The sequence below is a fragment of the Spea bombifrons genome, chromosome 1 (assembly GCF_027358695.1).
Source record: "Spea bombifrons isolate aSpeBom1 chromosome 1, aSpeBom1.2.pri, whole genome shotgun sequence".
Lineage (NCBI taxonomy): Eukaryota > Metazoa > Chordata > Amphibia > Anura > Pelobatidae > Spea > Spea bombifrons.
Genome location: NC_071087.1, coordinates 15,169,079 through 15,184,645, shown reverse-complemented (window position 1 = coordinate 15,184,645; position 15,567 = coordinate 15,169,079). Strand labels below are relative to the sequence as shown.

The 15,567-nt window shown below is 38.1% G+C and overlaps 1 protein-coding gene across 2 annotated transcripts in view; it reads left to right on the top strand.

Moving 5' to 3' along the window:
- RAB28 (RAB28, member RAS oncogene family) overlaps nucleotides 1–15,567 on the top strand; it is a 57,691-nt gene that overhangs the window by 10,631 nt on the left and 31,493 nt on the right. For both annotated transcript variants that reach the window (XM_053458289.1, XM_053458290.1), the window contains exons 3-4: nucleotides 7,702–7,790; nucleotides 11,059–11,188. In XM_053458289.1, the coding sequence (XP_053314264.1) occupies nucleotides 7,702–7,790; nucleotides 11,059–11,188 (219 nt within the window). The remainder of the gene's footprint in view (nucleotides 1–7,701; nucleotides 7,791–11,058; nucleotides 11,189–15,567) is intronic.

Genomic DNA, 15,567 nt, shown 5'->3' with positions numbered 1-15,567 from the left:
AGGTTGTTATGTATTTAATGCAAATAGTATTTGAATATTTATATACATACAATTATGTGGTTATATGATCCAATAAAACACGATTTCAGAATCCCCATATGGGGTTGTGGGACCAAAACATTTTCCATTTAATATAGTTAAAAATATGTTTTACATTAATAAAGTTTTTATATCATTTGTCTGTCTTTTTTATATTCTGTAGGATGGGGATTTCACCTGATACTGCTGTGATTGTTGTAATTGATGCCTGTTAACTTACTGAAATAGTCCCCGAGCTCCAAGTAAAATTCCCCCCCCCCCATTAAATGATCCAGGGTGCCGGTTAATATATATATATTTTTCTTGATTTTTTTTTTTCTTAAGTTTTTATTGGGAAGAAAAAAAAAAAAAGTTTTTCAAAAACATAGGTAATCCAACAGACATCCAACTAGCTATGGCTTTAGGAATATTTATACAATTTGATTAAATTTGTGAACACCATCCGCATTTAGAATCATGCACACGAAGCGTGTGTAAAGATTAGAGCTGAAACAACGAATCGATAAAATCGATAATAATCGATAACGGAAATCATCGATAACGATTTCCGTTATCGATTAATCGAGTGATCAATTCGTTGTTGGAGCACTCGGCTCCTTTTACTTACCTCCGCGAGCGTTCCCCGCTTCTGCTACACGCTCTGCAGTCTCCGCCTTCTTTTAGCTACGTGACGGATGTGACGCGTTCCGGAGGTAAGTATTCTTCATGTCTATGTGCACGGATCGCACAGAGCCACTCGCACAGAGCGAATCGCTCTGTGCGAATGGAGCCACTCGCACAGAGCGGTTCGCTCTGTGCGAGTGGCTCCATTCGCACAGAGCGGTTCGCTCTGTGCGAGTGGCTCCATTCGCACAGAGCGGTTCGCTCTGTGCGAGTGGCTCCATTCGCACAGAGCAGTTCGTGAGTGTGGGTGCAGGGCAGAGTGGGGGTGGGGGTGCAGGGCAGAGTGGGGGTGGGGGTGCAGGGCAGAGTGGGGGTGGGGGGTGCAGGGCAGGAGACTGGGTGCAGGGCAGAGTGGGGGTGGGGATGCAGGGTGTGAGTGTGGGTGCAGAGCAGAGTGGGAGACTGGGTGCAGGGCAGAGTGGGGGTGGGGATGCAGGGCAGGGTGTGAGTGTGGGTGCAGGGCAGAGTGGGTGCAGGGCAGAGTGTGAGTGTGGGGGCAGGGCAGAATGTGGGGGCAGGGCTGGGTGCAGGGCAGAGTTAGAGACTGGGTGCAGGGGCACAGTGCAAAGTACTGGGTGCAAAGTGCCAGTGCTGGGTGCAAAGTGCCAGGGCTGGGTGCAAAGTGCTGGGTGCAAAGTGCCAGGGCTGGGTGCAAAGTGCAAAGTGCTGGTGCAAAGTGCTGAATGCTGGGTGCAAAGTGCTGGATGCAAAGTGCCAGGGCTGGGGCAAAGTGCTGGGTGCAAAGTGCTGGGTGCAAAGTGCCAGGGCTGGGTGCAAAGTGCTGGGTGCAAAGTGCTGGGTGCAAAGTGCTGGGTGCAAAGTGCAAAGTGCTGGGGCAAAGTTTCTTGAACAGTAATAGTCCACCTCTTTTCAGAATGTTTGGGGTTATTTTGTTTCATAAATATTGTGTTTGGGTTCTTGTACTTTGAAAATATTGTTTTTTATTACATCATAACAAAATAAGAATGTTAATGTAAATTTTAAGTTGTTTTTTAACATCCAGTTCATTAAATTCTTTTAAATAAACGAAAAATTTGCATATTGTTTTTTTTTTATCCGATTAATCGATTAATCGAAAAAATAATCGGCCAACTAATCGATTATTAAAATAATCGTTAGTTGCAGCCCTAGTAAAGATATACAATATGTGTGTCTAAATCATATACACATATAAGCATGCACATATAGTTGTGTATGCATTTATTTGCATGTGTGTGTGTGTGTATGTATGTATGTATGTATATATATGTATATATTTTATATATATGTATATATTTTATATATATGTGTATATATATATATATATATATAGTAAATATATATTATATATATATATGTATATATATAGTAAATATATTATATATATATATATATATATATATATATATATATATAGTAAATATATATTTTATATATATATATATATATATATATATATATATATATATATATAATTTGCTTGTAATAATACATATATGGAGAACGAGGTGGATTTATATTCTCGTATAGTAGTAGTAGTCTGCATACCATTAGCACAGGAGGGTCCTACAACGCTTGCAGCCAAACGTGTCACATACCCTTCAACGGTGAAAGCGTTAATTGTGTATGGGCGTTTAACTCGAATCTCATAAATATTTTCTGAGACCATTACATCGCAAATACTGGCCCATTCCGGAACGCTTGTAAGCCAGTGCTCTGTGTAGTCTAGATGCATTCACTGTGCACATTTTATAGCTCGCTATGGTGGACCATTGAACCAGCAACGGCAGAAAAAAAAAAGATTTGTTTGGTTCGCAGACAAAATACCTCCAGGAAGTTTGTGGGTATAAGCCAGCAAAAAGGTTTCTACTGTGCCGAAGATATTTTAAGCCCTTAGTGCTAGAAGTGGGCTGGCGCGTGTTTTCACTTACATTTTGGCCGTGCAGCACTTACATTTTAGGTTAACCGAAGAACCTTGGATAATTTTATGAGTTTACTGACAGAAATTCAGGGTGGCAATATACCAATAATCAAAAGCACCCCGTTCATCCTGACAACGTCAGTTTTGTTCTCGTATTTTTCGCTACCCTGGGTTATTAATCATTGGAAATTCTATTTTTAATGTTATTTGGAAAAATCATTTTGAAATGAGGTTGTTTGCTGAACAGTTTACAGCTAAACTTAATCTGCTCTCAATTGCTGTTTTTTTTCCTTCATAATTTCCTTATTATTTTTTTTTTAACAATTGCTGTTTGTTTCAGTATTTGACAGTTCTGGTAGATATTTGTATATCTATTATCTATTTATAATAAGTGTGTGTGCATGTATCATATATATATATATATATATATACACTACCTAATGTGTCCATCGTTACAATCAAAAGAGATGATTAAAATGTATTCAGTGGCTTGTGTGATTGGTTTGGGTGCCGATTTATACAGCACATACAGCAGTTTTGATCGTTTGTAAGCAAATGTTGTGTCGTTCATAGAAATGGCAGTTCCATGAAGATGTGAAATTGATTTGTCTTGGTGTTTGTCATAAATAAAACCAGCGATGGTAGACTTTTGGACCGTCGTGTGTGTTTATCATATACACACACATCTCGTCTAAAATAACCCCGAATGTTTCAGTTCAGAGACTTGTACAGGAATCGGAGATGTGGATGAACGTGTTCTAGTAACATAGTATTTGAATGAAGGAAGGGATTATTTAAAGTCGTTAAACGTGCATTTAAAGAACAGGATATTACCGTACTTCTTGTGTATGTTCAGTCCGATAGCCCCCTCATGCTATGTAGCGTATCTTTTTGTGATCGTTTGGTTTTCTCCTTGTTTTGTTATGGTGCAGGAGGACGCTGGGTTGGTCCAGTCCTAGGAGAGACGTAAACAGAGTGCTGCTGACATCACCATAGAACCCCCGTAAGCTTCAAGAGATGGGGAGTATGTTAAAGGATACCAATTATTATGCAATTTGGGGAAAAAAATCACGACTGTCAACATTACCATTATTACATGGCTTTTATTAATTAGTATCGTGATTAACTTAACTGCTTTAATTCACCATGGGCGTTCTTCCACTTTATTGTGTTTTTTTTTTTTTTTTTTTTTCTTCCAATACAATGGTTTCGTGCCCCCATACTTTAGAATATGTTCGTTTAGTTTGTTTTAATAACCCTGGTGGTGTTGGAAAGCAGGATACTGAAAGCAGGAATTGAATTTCTTTTCATACCTCCAACACGACCGCTTTCTGCACATCAGTAGTATTCATTTGTATCATGTACCCATTAACAGGCACGAAGGAGCCTGCAGTTTCAATTATTTGCTTAAGATATATATATATATATATATATATATATATATATATATATATATAATCTATTGTAAGGAAAATACATGTCTGTGATGACTGTATATTGTATTGATATTGCTGAATAACATTTTCCAACACCTTCTACATCAAGTACACTTAAATAAATATTTTTTATTACTAGTAAAGCCTTTATAATATTTATCACCTTGAGCTTGATTGTTTTTGCGAACAGATACCTTTTTGTAGGTTTCATAATCATTATAGCCTTTTGAGCAATTAGTGGTTTTCACTTCACAATTTGACTCCCGCTAATGTGCTGTGAGATTATTTTGAATGGTGTTACGGATGGTAATGGCATCATTATATACAGTTACGTGTAAAGCCATTTTGCAGTACATTTATTTTTATTGGATTAAGGTATAATTACTTTAAATACGAGCCACATGGATTCTTATACAGGTAGACGGTATAGCTACAAATGGAAGTGGAGTCTTAGAAGATGGTTGGACAGAAGACCAAGACATTATTGGGTGACCTCACGAGGATAGATGGCTCTATGGTCCAAGTTTGCAAGTGATACATGCGCTGACAAATGACTGAAAATGGAAATTGAATTACGTTAGGTTAGAATCAGCCGTATTAAAGATAGATTAGTATACCTTGGGGGTCTGTTTGGCAAATAATAACACAGTGTCTATTCTGTTTCATTTATCTATAAGGTACTGTTTTCTTGCTGCCATCAAATGGTTTAGTACATTAGATTCTCAGTAAAATTGACCACCTCTGTATAAATACATTTTTGCCATTATTTTTGGCTTGTGTTAAAGTTTTAATAAAACATTTTTTATAGTACCCATACAACTCAGGGAAGTTATACAAAGGAATTGCATGAAACTGTCCTTGGTATTATCTCAGCACTTTGGGGAATGATCATTTCTATCAGATGTTTTATTTATTTATACAGAGGTGTCAATGGAAAAGCACTTTTAAGCAAAAATAAAGAAATGCCCATTACAGGGCAGGTAGGCCAATAAAAACGGTATCTGTACCAACTGTATCATTAAATTAATTTGAAATAAAGGAGGAGAATTGTGGAAAACATTAGAATTATAACTGTATTAAAGGGAGAGTCTAATGTCCCTGATGCCCATGTAGAGGAATGCATATTAAAGATGTCTGTGAGTACTTTAAAATTAATTCATACAAAAATAAAAAACTTTACTGACAGAATTTGCAGCCGTGGTGCAAAATCCTTTCTTCTTCAATAATCCAAACGTTCTTGCTGTTGATTAGCTGTTTAAGAAAGTGTTCTCATCAAAATCAATGGGGAGCCATTACGCATTTGCACCGGGGTCTAAATATATCTCCCTGGCCCTGAAGTGCTCACCTCCTGGCTCTGCTGGACCTTGGCATGCAGGAGGTGATTACATCGGGTGCGTGAAGATATTAGACCAAACACATTTCTTGTAGAAATCCCCATGCGTTTTGCAAAATGGACCACATTAAACACATACATTTTTAAAGTGCATTATGATGGCTTGACTGTCCATTTAATTCCTAGATAAAACAGCATTTTCAATATCACAATATAGAAATATGTATAAAAACACAAAACAAAAACCCTGAAGACTGGGAAGCCTACAAGTTGCATAGTTACACAACAATAATATATAGTCACGTACATGACGTGAAATAAGTCAATTACAACGGGAAACGGTGGTTGTATCCTGGAAGGTGCATGTAGTAACGGCAGTAATTCAGAGCAAACTGCAGTGCCAAGGAAGGAATAAACCTGTAAAAGGGTAACAAATAGTGTGTGAACAGACCTTGTGGAAGACATGGTGGCAGAGTTGAAGTGCTTCTTGGGTGGCACACTGAGTGGATAACTAGAAAGATAAGATGGTAGTTAAGATAGTGTGATAAGATGAAGGCCAGAAGAGCTGCAGGACGAGAGGAATCAAAACATCAAAGAGATCAAAGAGTGTTGGTATCCAGCAGTAAACCTTTGACTCGGCTGAGGGCAGCCAGTTGACCACTGAGCTCTGTGTGGTTGTGGTTCAGCGCTGTGGGAAGAATTGTATTGGAAGCGGTTCAGTAGGGAGCGATGGGAGAAACACAAATATCCTAGTCAAATGACGGTGAAAGAGCTGTGATGAAGAAACTCATTATAAAAAGTGCATATTTCTGAAAGCCCCATACTATAATGGCAGGACCATTGATACTTTATGACTTAATATTGTCAAAGGTTTCAGAATAGGTTTAACCCCCGAAGAATACCTCTCATCCCTCCATGTAGCAACTTAAATGCGGATTTTCAATTTGGGTTCTGACGTGTCCATGATTCAAATAATCTTCATGAAATTCATTTCAACCTCGGCCATGACTTCATAATTTTTATGCCATGTTCAGTACCATACGCATTCGTAAACGTTTACATTTGCACATATTTGCTTTGAATATGTCTTCGCGCGAAGGAAATGTTGCCTTTACGGTAAGTTATATTTGTGTTCCTTCTGAAGTTTTAGTACATACTCTGGCTTTCCAGGATGAGTTTAAGGCCTGGAATGCACATGGCGCAGCAGAATTTAAAAGTGTTGCGTCTATATGCGTATAAACAGACTGAAATGCAAACCAGATATGCTTTCCAGCGCTGTAAAAGCACCTTTCTGTAATTACATGTTAATTGTAGACCACCTTTCAGGGGAATGTTATACATTTTATAGCGCAGTTAACCTTTTATCTGCCAGTAGGGACTGCAAAATATTCCCTTGCAATATTTTACTGTCCCGTAAGATCCATCTAAATACGATGTGCGTTCTTTAATATTGAACTTTTCATTTTTTTCCTGCTTTTTAAAAATTGGAAAGTGAACTATGATGAGTTGAAGTACAGTAAGCTGCATACATTTATTTCTGGTTACATCGAAACGGTAAGATATTGGTCTAGAAATGATTAGCATAACTATGCACAGAGCAGCAGGACTCCCCGGATATCCCACTCTTCCCTTTTTGCTGTTTAAATGAAAATCACTCGTTTGAGCCGGGTCCTCCTCACCCGTTGTCTCTGTAAGTCAAATTATTATGTTACATACGACTTGTTATGTCCTGTCTACTCATTGTACAGCGCTACGGCATTTGATGGCGCTATATAAAACAATAAATAATAATAAAAAGAAGGTGTATAAGTTCTAAGCTGTGCAGGCACCACATTTCTCAGGTTTACAATGGAAAGTCTAAAGAGTTGCAAGATATGATGAACATATTACTTCTACATCATAGGAAAATGTGTATCAAAGTCATTACCTGCTACATATAATTTGGCGGTGTTTGGTTTGGCATTAAAGGCTCTCTTGTCCCAGGTTACCTGGAGCAAGATGTTGGAAAATCTAAGCTGTTTCATAAGTTTTCACAAATACATTCATGTAATACATATTGAGACGTTAAATTTTGAGCAATATGTTTTAAAAAAATATATCTTCACTGTGTGAGATGTGGATGATAGATTCATATGTGAAAATGGCTACGGAAACAATAAATAATAATAATATGGAACAGTAGCTCAAAATACTGCCAAATGCTTACATATACAAGTAAAGGGTCTGTAACGGCATGGATTAGAACATTGTCGATTGAAGATTTATTTGCCATCTTCGTGCATTCATTTTTTTTACCTTATTTTTGTTTTGTTTTTTATCTTTTTATATAGGAAGCATAAACGTTACTCTCCAAGTCTGGGATATTGGAGGACAGACGATAGGAGGCAAGATGCTGGATAAATATATTTATGGAACGCAGGTATTGTATTATCATTGTGTTCATTAATTTTAATGTGGAATTGAAACCACCTTTCCTTTTTATGTCATTGTATAATATTTCTAACTCAAGATCGGTTATGCAATAATCAGAGAAATTATGACATGATTGCATCACTAGAAACTAAATTGTGAAAAAAAAAAAAAAAACCTGGAACTTCAGAGGCATTAATAAAATCCATTCTTACTTTTGTAGTAGATCTGTTAAAGTTCCAAAATACTAATTTGTCCAGTACACTAAATACTATGTAATAGTGCTTACAGATCAATTACAAAGCCATTTCATGTGTATATCGCGCAAGTTTGTTTAATGGTCTTACAACCAAGCTGGTCCCTTTAAAAAGTTCAGACAAAACCTGTGCCACTGAGAGAAAATACCTTTTAGTGAAATAGAGCTGCTTTGTGACAGATGTGTGATCAGCGCACTGGGAGAACAGAATGAGAACATGTAAAACAAACAAAAAAAGTGGTGTCTCATTATCATGGTTACCCTCTAGTTACAAGGGTGCCGCATTGTAGTGCTTTCTAATAACATCTATACAAAAGGCAAAAATAGTCCTCATTAAAAATATCAAATTATCCCTACCAGTGATAAAAATAAATAGAAAATAAAACATGACTGGGTGTAAGGGAGCATTTTTCCCCAAAAAACATAAAAATACAAGCTTATCGGGTATGACTGTGTTGAAGAGGTTGGCTTTATGAAAAGTGTGAGTTATTGCCCATTTTTAAATTTTAGTTCCAATAATTTTTGGGTTGTATGTGCAAAAACAGCGTAGACTTCATTTTATATCTGTCCTTATTAATCTTACTGATTTTTCCATGAGCCAGCCCTAGAGTGCCCCTTCCAGCCCAACGCAATGCTTTTCCTACGCTTAACCTGCCTTTGGTTCAAAGTTATTTTCAGTGGGTTTTTATACAATGCACTAAAAAACTGATCTAATGGTAATAGAAAATCAGGCATCAAAAATAAAATAAGGATATGTGTGTGTGTGTGTGTGTGTGTGTATGTAAATGTATGTGTGTGTGTGTGTGTATATATATATATATATATATATATATATATATATATATATATATATATATATATAATTATTCATTTTTCTATTTATTTCTGTAGATTTTCTTGACGCTTCCAGCCAAGATTTGTGATCCAGAGATAGGATGATTGACATTAACTATTTTGGCCACAACAGAGATATTAATTGCTCAATCATCTTTTTTTTCTTTACTTTTAAGGTGTAATAATTATACATATATATATAACTTCTAACAGAATCCCTCATAAAGTTGTAAAGCAAACATTAAGTCGCCAGTCAGAATGTTACATGCCTGAGTGCTTTTACTTTATTGCAAATCCAATATATGTAGCTAAGTGAGACTGGAGATTTGAGGAGCAATAAGGTTTAATATTAATATAATTTGGATTTATGTAGACATGCAGTAAAGCTGTCTTGACCTGACTTGCCAGTTCAGCGCCGAGAACGGCCTCGTTTGTAGATCCCCAGCTGCCTGGAAGAGACGACTTCTCATTTCCAGGCATTGTGGCTTGGGTCAGATGTGAAAATCGCAGTAATTAGTAGAGGATTTTGGGGGAAACCAACACCGCAGGTACAATTTTCAGAGTATGTGTCCCCTGGAGAGAAAGCAAGGGAGTGAAATAAGTACAAGAGGAAATTAACAGTGATCCTACACCCTCCAGTTTAATAATAAACCATTAGGATGCTGTAGCAATGGTTAAAAAAAAGGTAGAGAGAGATTTATCCAGATTTTACTATAATAGAACTCCCACCAATACGTTTTTATTAGTATCAGATTAAAAATATTTCTCATAAAAATCATGCTGCTTTATGCTTTTTAAAACTAGTTTTTTTGCATACTGTTTTCAGGCATCTGCATAGTAGTCGTGTATATGTGTTCCAGCTTAGTCTAGTCTACCCAGACTCCTTATCATACTGCTTTGGTACAGAATAGAATGGCTCAGTCTTAATAACCCAGCCATACGCTCAGACTCATGAAAGTCTAAGGAGGAACAGTCTTCATTAGCATTGCCATAAAGTATCAACTCCGTGCGGTGTCCGAGCAGAGAAAGTCACCCAAAATTTCACACGACTGGCAACAATAGCAGCCCTTAGGTTTGCATATAAAGGAAGTTTCTTGGAACAAATTGGAAAACAACCAGTTTTTGTCAAGTCTAACTTACAGTGCATTATATACAGCATTGTATTTTAGGCTGGGGGATATAAATCTTTCCCTCTTTTAATAAGATGATCATTTATTATTAAAATAACCAATTTTAACATGATCAAGTCAATGTATACTAGGAAACTTTCTATCTGTCTGTCCATCTAATGTGTATAATGTATCCTAAATGTTGTTCTGTTTTGGTTGTTTATGTTAAGTAGGCGCTGTCTATCAGGCAGGTATCATATGATGGCAGCACACAAGTCTCATAAATAATGTAGAGCGTGGGGGGACCTTTTACATATTACGCTAATATGACAGTCTGGACCGATATTGCGACGTTAGCACCTGCTCTTCTCTAAGATTAAGAAACGCCATAAGCTCTAGACTGTTTTACAATCTTTGGAGTTGACGGCTCTTTACAATATAAAACATGTACTGATGTTGGACTGATCCCAGGAGCCAAGCAGCCTTGGGCCCTAAAACGTTAAAGCTGATTTTGTGCTCTTTTACATTGGTCTCTATAGATGCAAAGCTTCCTGACATCTGTAAAATATAGTCTACTCCGCATACATACTGCTCGGTGCTCAGTTCGGTCACTGGGCCTGTTGCTCACACAGCAGGTGACATTAAACATCATATTGCAGAGATTTTTTAACCATTGCCGAAAACTATCACTTGCGAGGTACGGAGTGCTGCCACATGGTAGGATTGTAGCCCGGTTAGCCACTTACATTATCTTCTATATAGCGGGCACTCTAGGTTTTAAACTAGATTGAACACTTCCGTCCCATCCTCACATATCTCAGGACCCCAATCAGGAGGATAAATTGTTTAAAAATGGCTGTAACTCCATCTTTGTTGAAATAGTTATCATCGGTTAAGCTTCAGATAACCTTAACTAATCCCCGAAATGCTTGCACAGAATTAGTATTTGTCATAGCATCTAAACATTCCCATTGTTTAAATGATGTGTAAATGTTTGTCATCGGGTACAATATCAGGTTTATGGCGATTATTAACATATGCAAAGTAAGCTGTTGGGGTTTTTTGTATTATTTTCTCAGGGAGTCCTGTTGGTGTATGACATCACAAATTACCAGAGTTTTGAGAATTTAGAAGACTGGTTTTCCATGGTAAAAAAAGTTAATGAAGAATCTGAAACGCAACCATTCGTAGCCCTAGTAGGCAATAAAAGTAAGTTATTCTTATTTAGTTATTAATATTGCATACATTGTGTAACACATATACAAAATAAACTGTAACGCCACATGTCCTCACGTTATAGATTATCTTACTGTTCCCCTCGTTCCTAAATCTATATACAGCGTGCCAACATATTTTTTTTTACATAAAAATGATAACTTTTTAGTTATAGAGCAACTAGCACATGTGCAGTTTGATGAAACAAATATGGTAGAGACTGGAAATGTTACTTGGTTTGACAATAGGATTCCTAAGCAATCTTCACGAAGGGGTTATGGGACATAAAGGAAAACATGCTTTAAATACTTGGCTATCCCTCCAGTGGATGGAAGAGCTGGATTATATCAGAAAAAATTTCAAGGGATACTTTAATGCACACCGAACGTTCCTTTATGTTTTTATGGTGTCCCTATTGCAAATGCAGAATGACCCTATATGTATTTGCCCCTTTCCCCACCCCTGGCTAAAATGAAACAATAAAAGCAAATAAAAAAAGCAATCGATGACAGATGCGATTTAAGGTCTTTTATATCAGTTGTGGTTTTATCTTAAATATGACAGTTCTCTGTTAAAGTCTGAGACATGAGAAGGCTCTTCCCCTCTTATAATTGAAATTAGTGCACATTGTTGCTATGGCAGAAGCTCATTGCCGCTAGCGTGGTCAGCTATTGTTTGTTGATGTTTGTTTATTTTTTTGTGCTTTTGCCTCTCTGTAATTGGGGTTTTGTATTTTACAAATTATAACCTGTACAACAATATTTCTGAATACCTTTCCCACTGGGAGGTCTCGTTTTCTCGCCCATAAAAAAACGATGTTAACGGTGTTAAGGAAATCATTTTCGAAGTCTGAATATTTGTCGCCATTTGTTTTGTCTATATTTACTAGAGAACGGTTCCGTGTATAGAAAGACTGCCGTTTTACATTTTAATACGAGATAAACCCTGGAGCTTCCTGAGAATTGCTTTTAACACATCACATGTTTGAAAAATGTTTATTGCTTAATCTTCTTTTTGCATTCTGCCTGTTCACTCTCTAAGATGACTCCTTAAGTGTCAAACATACATTCGGAGTAGAGGTATTATAAACAGATATTAACCCAGGATGTATAAGAACTGCACTTCTCGTGATTTATAGCCCCTTTGATAGTCTCAGGGGCACTGGTTATCTACAGCCGCTAGTAAGGGCAGGAATTATCAGGCACCAGAGTACCATAGATGGATGAATGATTTCATCATACAGATATTAACCAGATCTGTTCCCTAATACGGACTAATAACTTAGATTTTTAAACAGTCTTCTTGACAGATAGGGCCAAGGATGAGAGTGCCTCAACCCTAATTAAGAATGTTGACTGTATGTAGCTTTAGCCGTGATTAATTGTTCCATTGTGGCTATCTCTCTGTAAAATGTGATGGGCTGTTACCCAGCGAAGTTTAAAGGTTACATCTTAATGTACTTTTTAACTTGTGTTTTCAGCTTTCAGGCATGATAAATTATGCTTACAACACTCCTCAAAAAAAAAAAAAATTTTTGTTGCTGAACGATATTTAAGAATAGGTCCCTGTATTGAATACATTTTTAGAAATATTATACAACAATTTAACTGCTTGTGGTACAGCAGCTTATGGATAGTCTTTATTTTATATATATATATTTATATCGTTCTTTTGTTATACTCTTTTGTTTATACTTTTAAAATATACATTAAGCTATGTCTGCATTTTCTTGGTCTAAATCATGCAGGAACAAAAATATATTGTCTTTTTCTCATACACAGTAAATTCTCTATCAATTGGTCTGTGGTTTCTACCACTTTATATTATAGTTAAGCATGCAGTAAAAACTTTCAGTGTTTCAGAAACCGGAACCTTATTGTCTTCTTCTGTAAACCTGACTGGGCCCACTTTAGACCACCCTTTACCTGATTTAGGCTCACAGCGTAACTGGAGAAAAGGGAGCAGCATTTATGTATTGAGTCCTATAGAACCGATAAAGGAATCTGTGCTTTATTGGAAAAACATTATTATACCATCAACAGTATGCAGCAGGATCAGAGACGACACAAAAGCAAGCGATATGTTTTGGTCTTAGCATCATTAATCTTTTCACTTATTTGGTTTTAAATGAGGCTTAAATTATTACGTATAAATGGCATTTATTGGGGACTATGTTGAAATCATCAGAATTGTTCCATTGGCTGTAATGGCAACTGTTCCTCAAGACAAATAATGCAAGGAAAGGAATGTAAGCAGTTGAAACCGGATGTTACAAATGTTCCAAGCAGGCATCACCCAAGCGTTCTTGGTGCTGTAACAATGTGTCATATTTACACTTCTCTAACGGAATGATTTGACCTTATGGATGGGCTGGTCATTATTAGGGCTGCAACAACTACTCGATAATATCGATAATAATCGAAAATGAAAATCGTCGCCAACAAATTTGAGTAAATGCTCTGAAAATACCCCTCATTTTATAATCCGTTTCATTCAGTGTGACTCACAGCAGCAGTTACTACTTACCAGTCCCTCCCTGCAGTCACACTCAAGATTGGCCCCGCCCATTTCCTATAGCGTCCACATGGCTCAGACACTCATCTAACTGTGAGTATAAAATTAATATTTGGGGAGGTGGGGGTTAATTTAGGGGTGGTTTAGGGCAGGGCTCGACAAATCCCAGGCGCCAGGTCGCCATGGCGACTCAGAATTTTGTCCTGGCGCCTAGGAGTTTGTCAGCCTCTTACATTCACAAAAAAATGCCCCCGTGTCACCACGCGGGGGCGCTGCTGTTGCTGTCTGCCCAGGAGTCTGGGCAGACAGCACAGCCACTCCGAGCCCGCCCCCGAGCCTGTGATCACTCCCACGGAGTGATCCTGTAGGCTGAAACCGCGATTGCAGAGAAACCTGCAATAGCGTTTTCAGCTGCCACAGGCAGCTTCAGGAAAGGGGGTTCAGTGTTGATTGGGTCCCCACACAAGTGTGGGGACCTGACACAACATCCCCCTGCTGCCTGATCGCTCCATGAGAGCGACAGGGCAGCGTTAACCCCTTCAATGCCGCGATCGCGGCATTTAGGGGTTAATTCCCGTTTTTCAAGGGGCTCTGCTGCTGGTGGTCTGCCTGGAAGCCCAGGCAGACCAGCAACAGCAAAAACGAGCCCCCACAAGCCCTTTGATGACTCCTGTAGGCATGGAAGCCTACAGCAGTCATCAGAGACTCCCCCCTGCAATGGCTGGTCTATAGACCAGCAATTGCTTCCCAGCTGCCAGAGGCAGCTTCAGTGACAGGGGGAGAGGGTTCTTTGGTCTCCACATGAGTGTGGAGACCAGCCCCAACACCCCCCTGCTGCCTGATCGCTCCATGAGAGCGACAGTGCAGCGTTAACCCCTTCAATTCCACAATTGTTTATAACACATTTGTGGCATTGCAGGGGTTAACATTTGTCCCCACAAGCTTGTGGGGACTAAATATCAATCAATGCTGTGCTCCAATGGAACATCAGCATTGAAAGTGTTAAAAAAATATATATATCAAAAAAAAATTATTTAAAAAAAAAAAAAACAAAAAAAACAGCACTGACCTGAAAGTCCAGGGTGCTTCCAGGTCAAATGCTGTGAGTTTAGTAAGTGGGCTGATGATGATCAGATCACTCCTAACCAACTGTTAGTTTAAAAAAAAATCCTGGCTCCTAACTTTTTTAGCTGGCGCCTAGATTCACAACAAATTTGTCAAGCCCTGGTTTAGGGTTAATTTAATAGTTACCTTAAGGTTATGGTTGATGGGGTCTTTAGGATTAATTTAGGGGCAGTTATGGTCAATGGGGTGTTAAGGGTTAATTTAGGGGCAGCTATGGTTGATGGGTCTTTAGGGTTAATTTAGGGGCAGCTATGGTTGATGGGGTCTTAAGGATTTATTTAGGGGCAGTTATGGTTAATGGGGTGTTAAGGGTTAATTTAGGGGCAGCTATGGTTGATGGGTCTTTAGGGTTAATTTAGGGGCAGCTATGGTTGATGGGGTCTTTAGGGTTAATTTAATAAAGTTAACTTAAGGTGCAGTTAGAGGTAAAAGGGGCTAAACTAAGGGGAATCTGAATCCTGGGGGTAGTTAAGATTAACCCTGTATTTATTTATAAAAGTATTGTGTCAGTGTGCTATGAACGAGTATGACTTTATGAGGGCACTATGGGATATCTGGGGGGTATAAGGCATATCAGGGGCATAAGGCATACTGGGGTATAAGGCATATCTGGGGAAGACGGAGTGGCATATCTGGAGGTATGAGGCATATCTGGGAAAGGACGAAGTGGCATATCTGGAGTATAAGACATACTGGGGTATAAGGCATATCAGGGAGCACAGTGTCATGTCTGG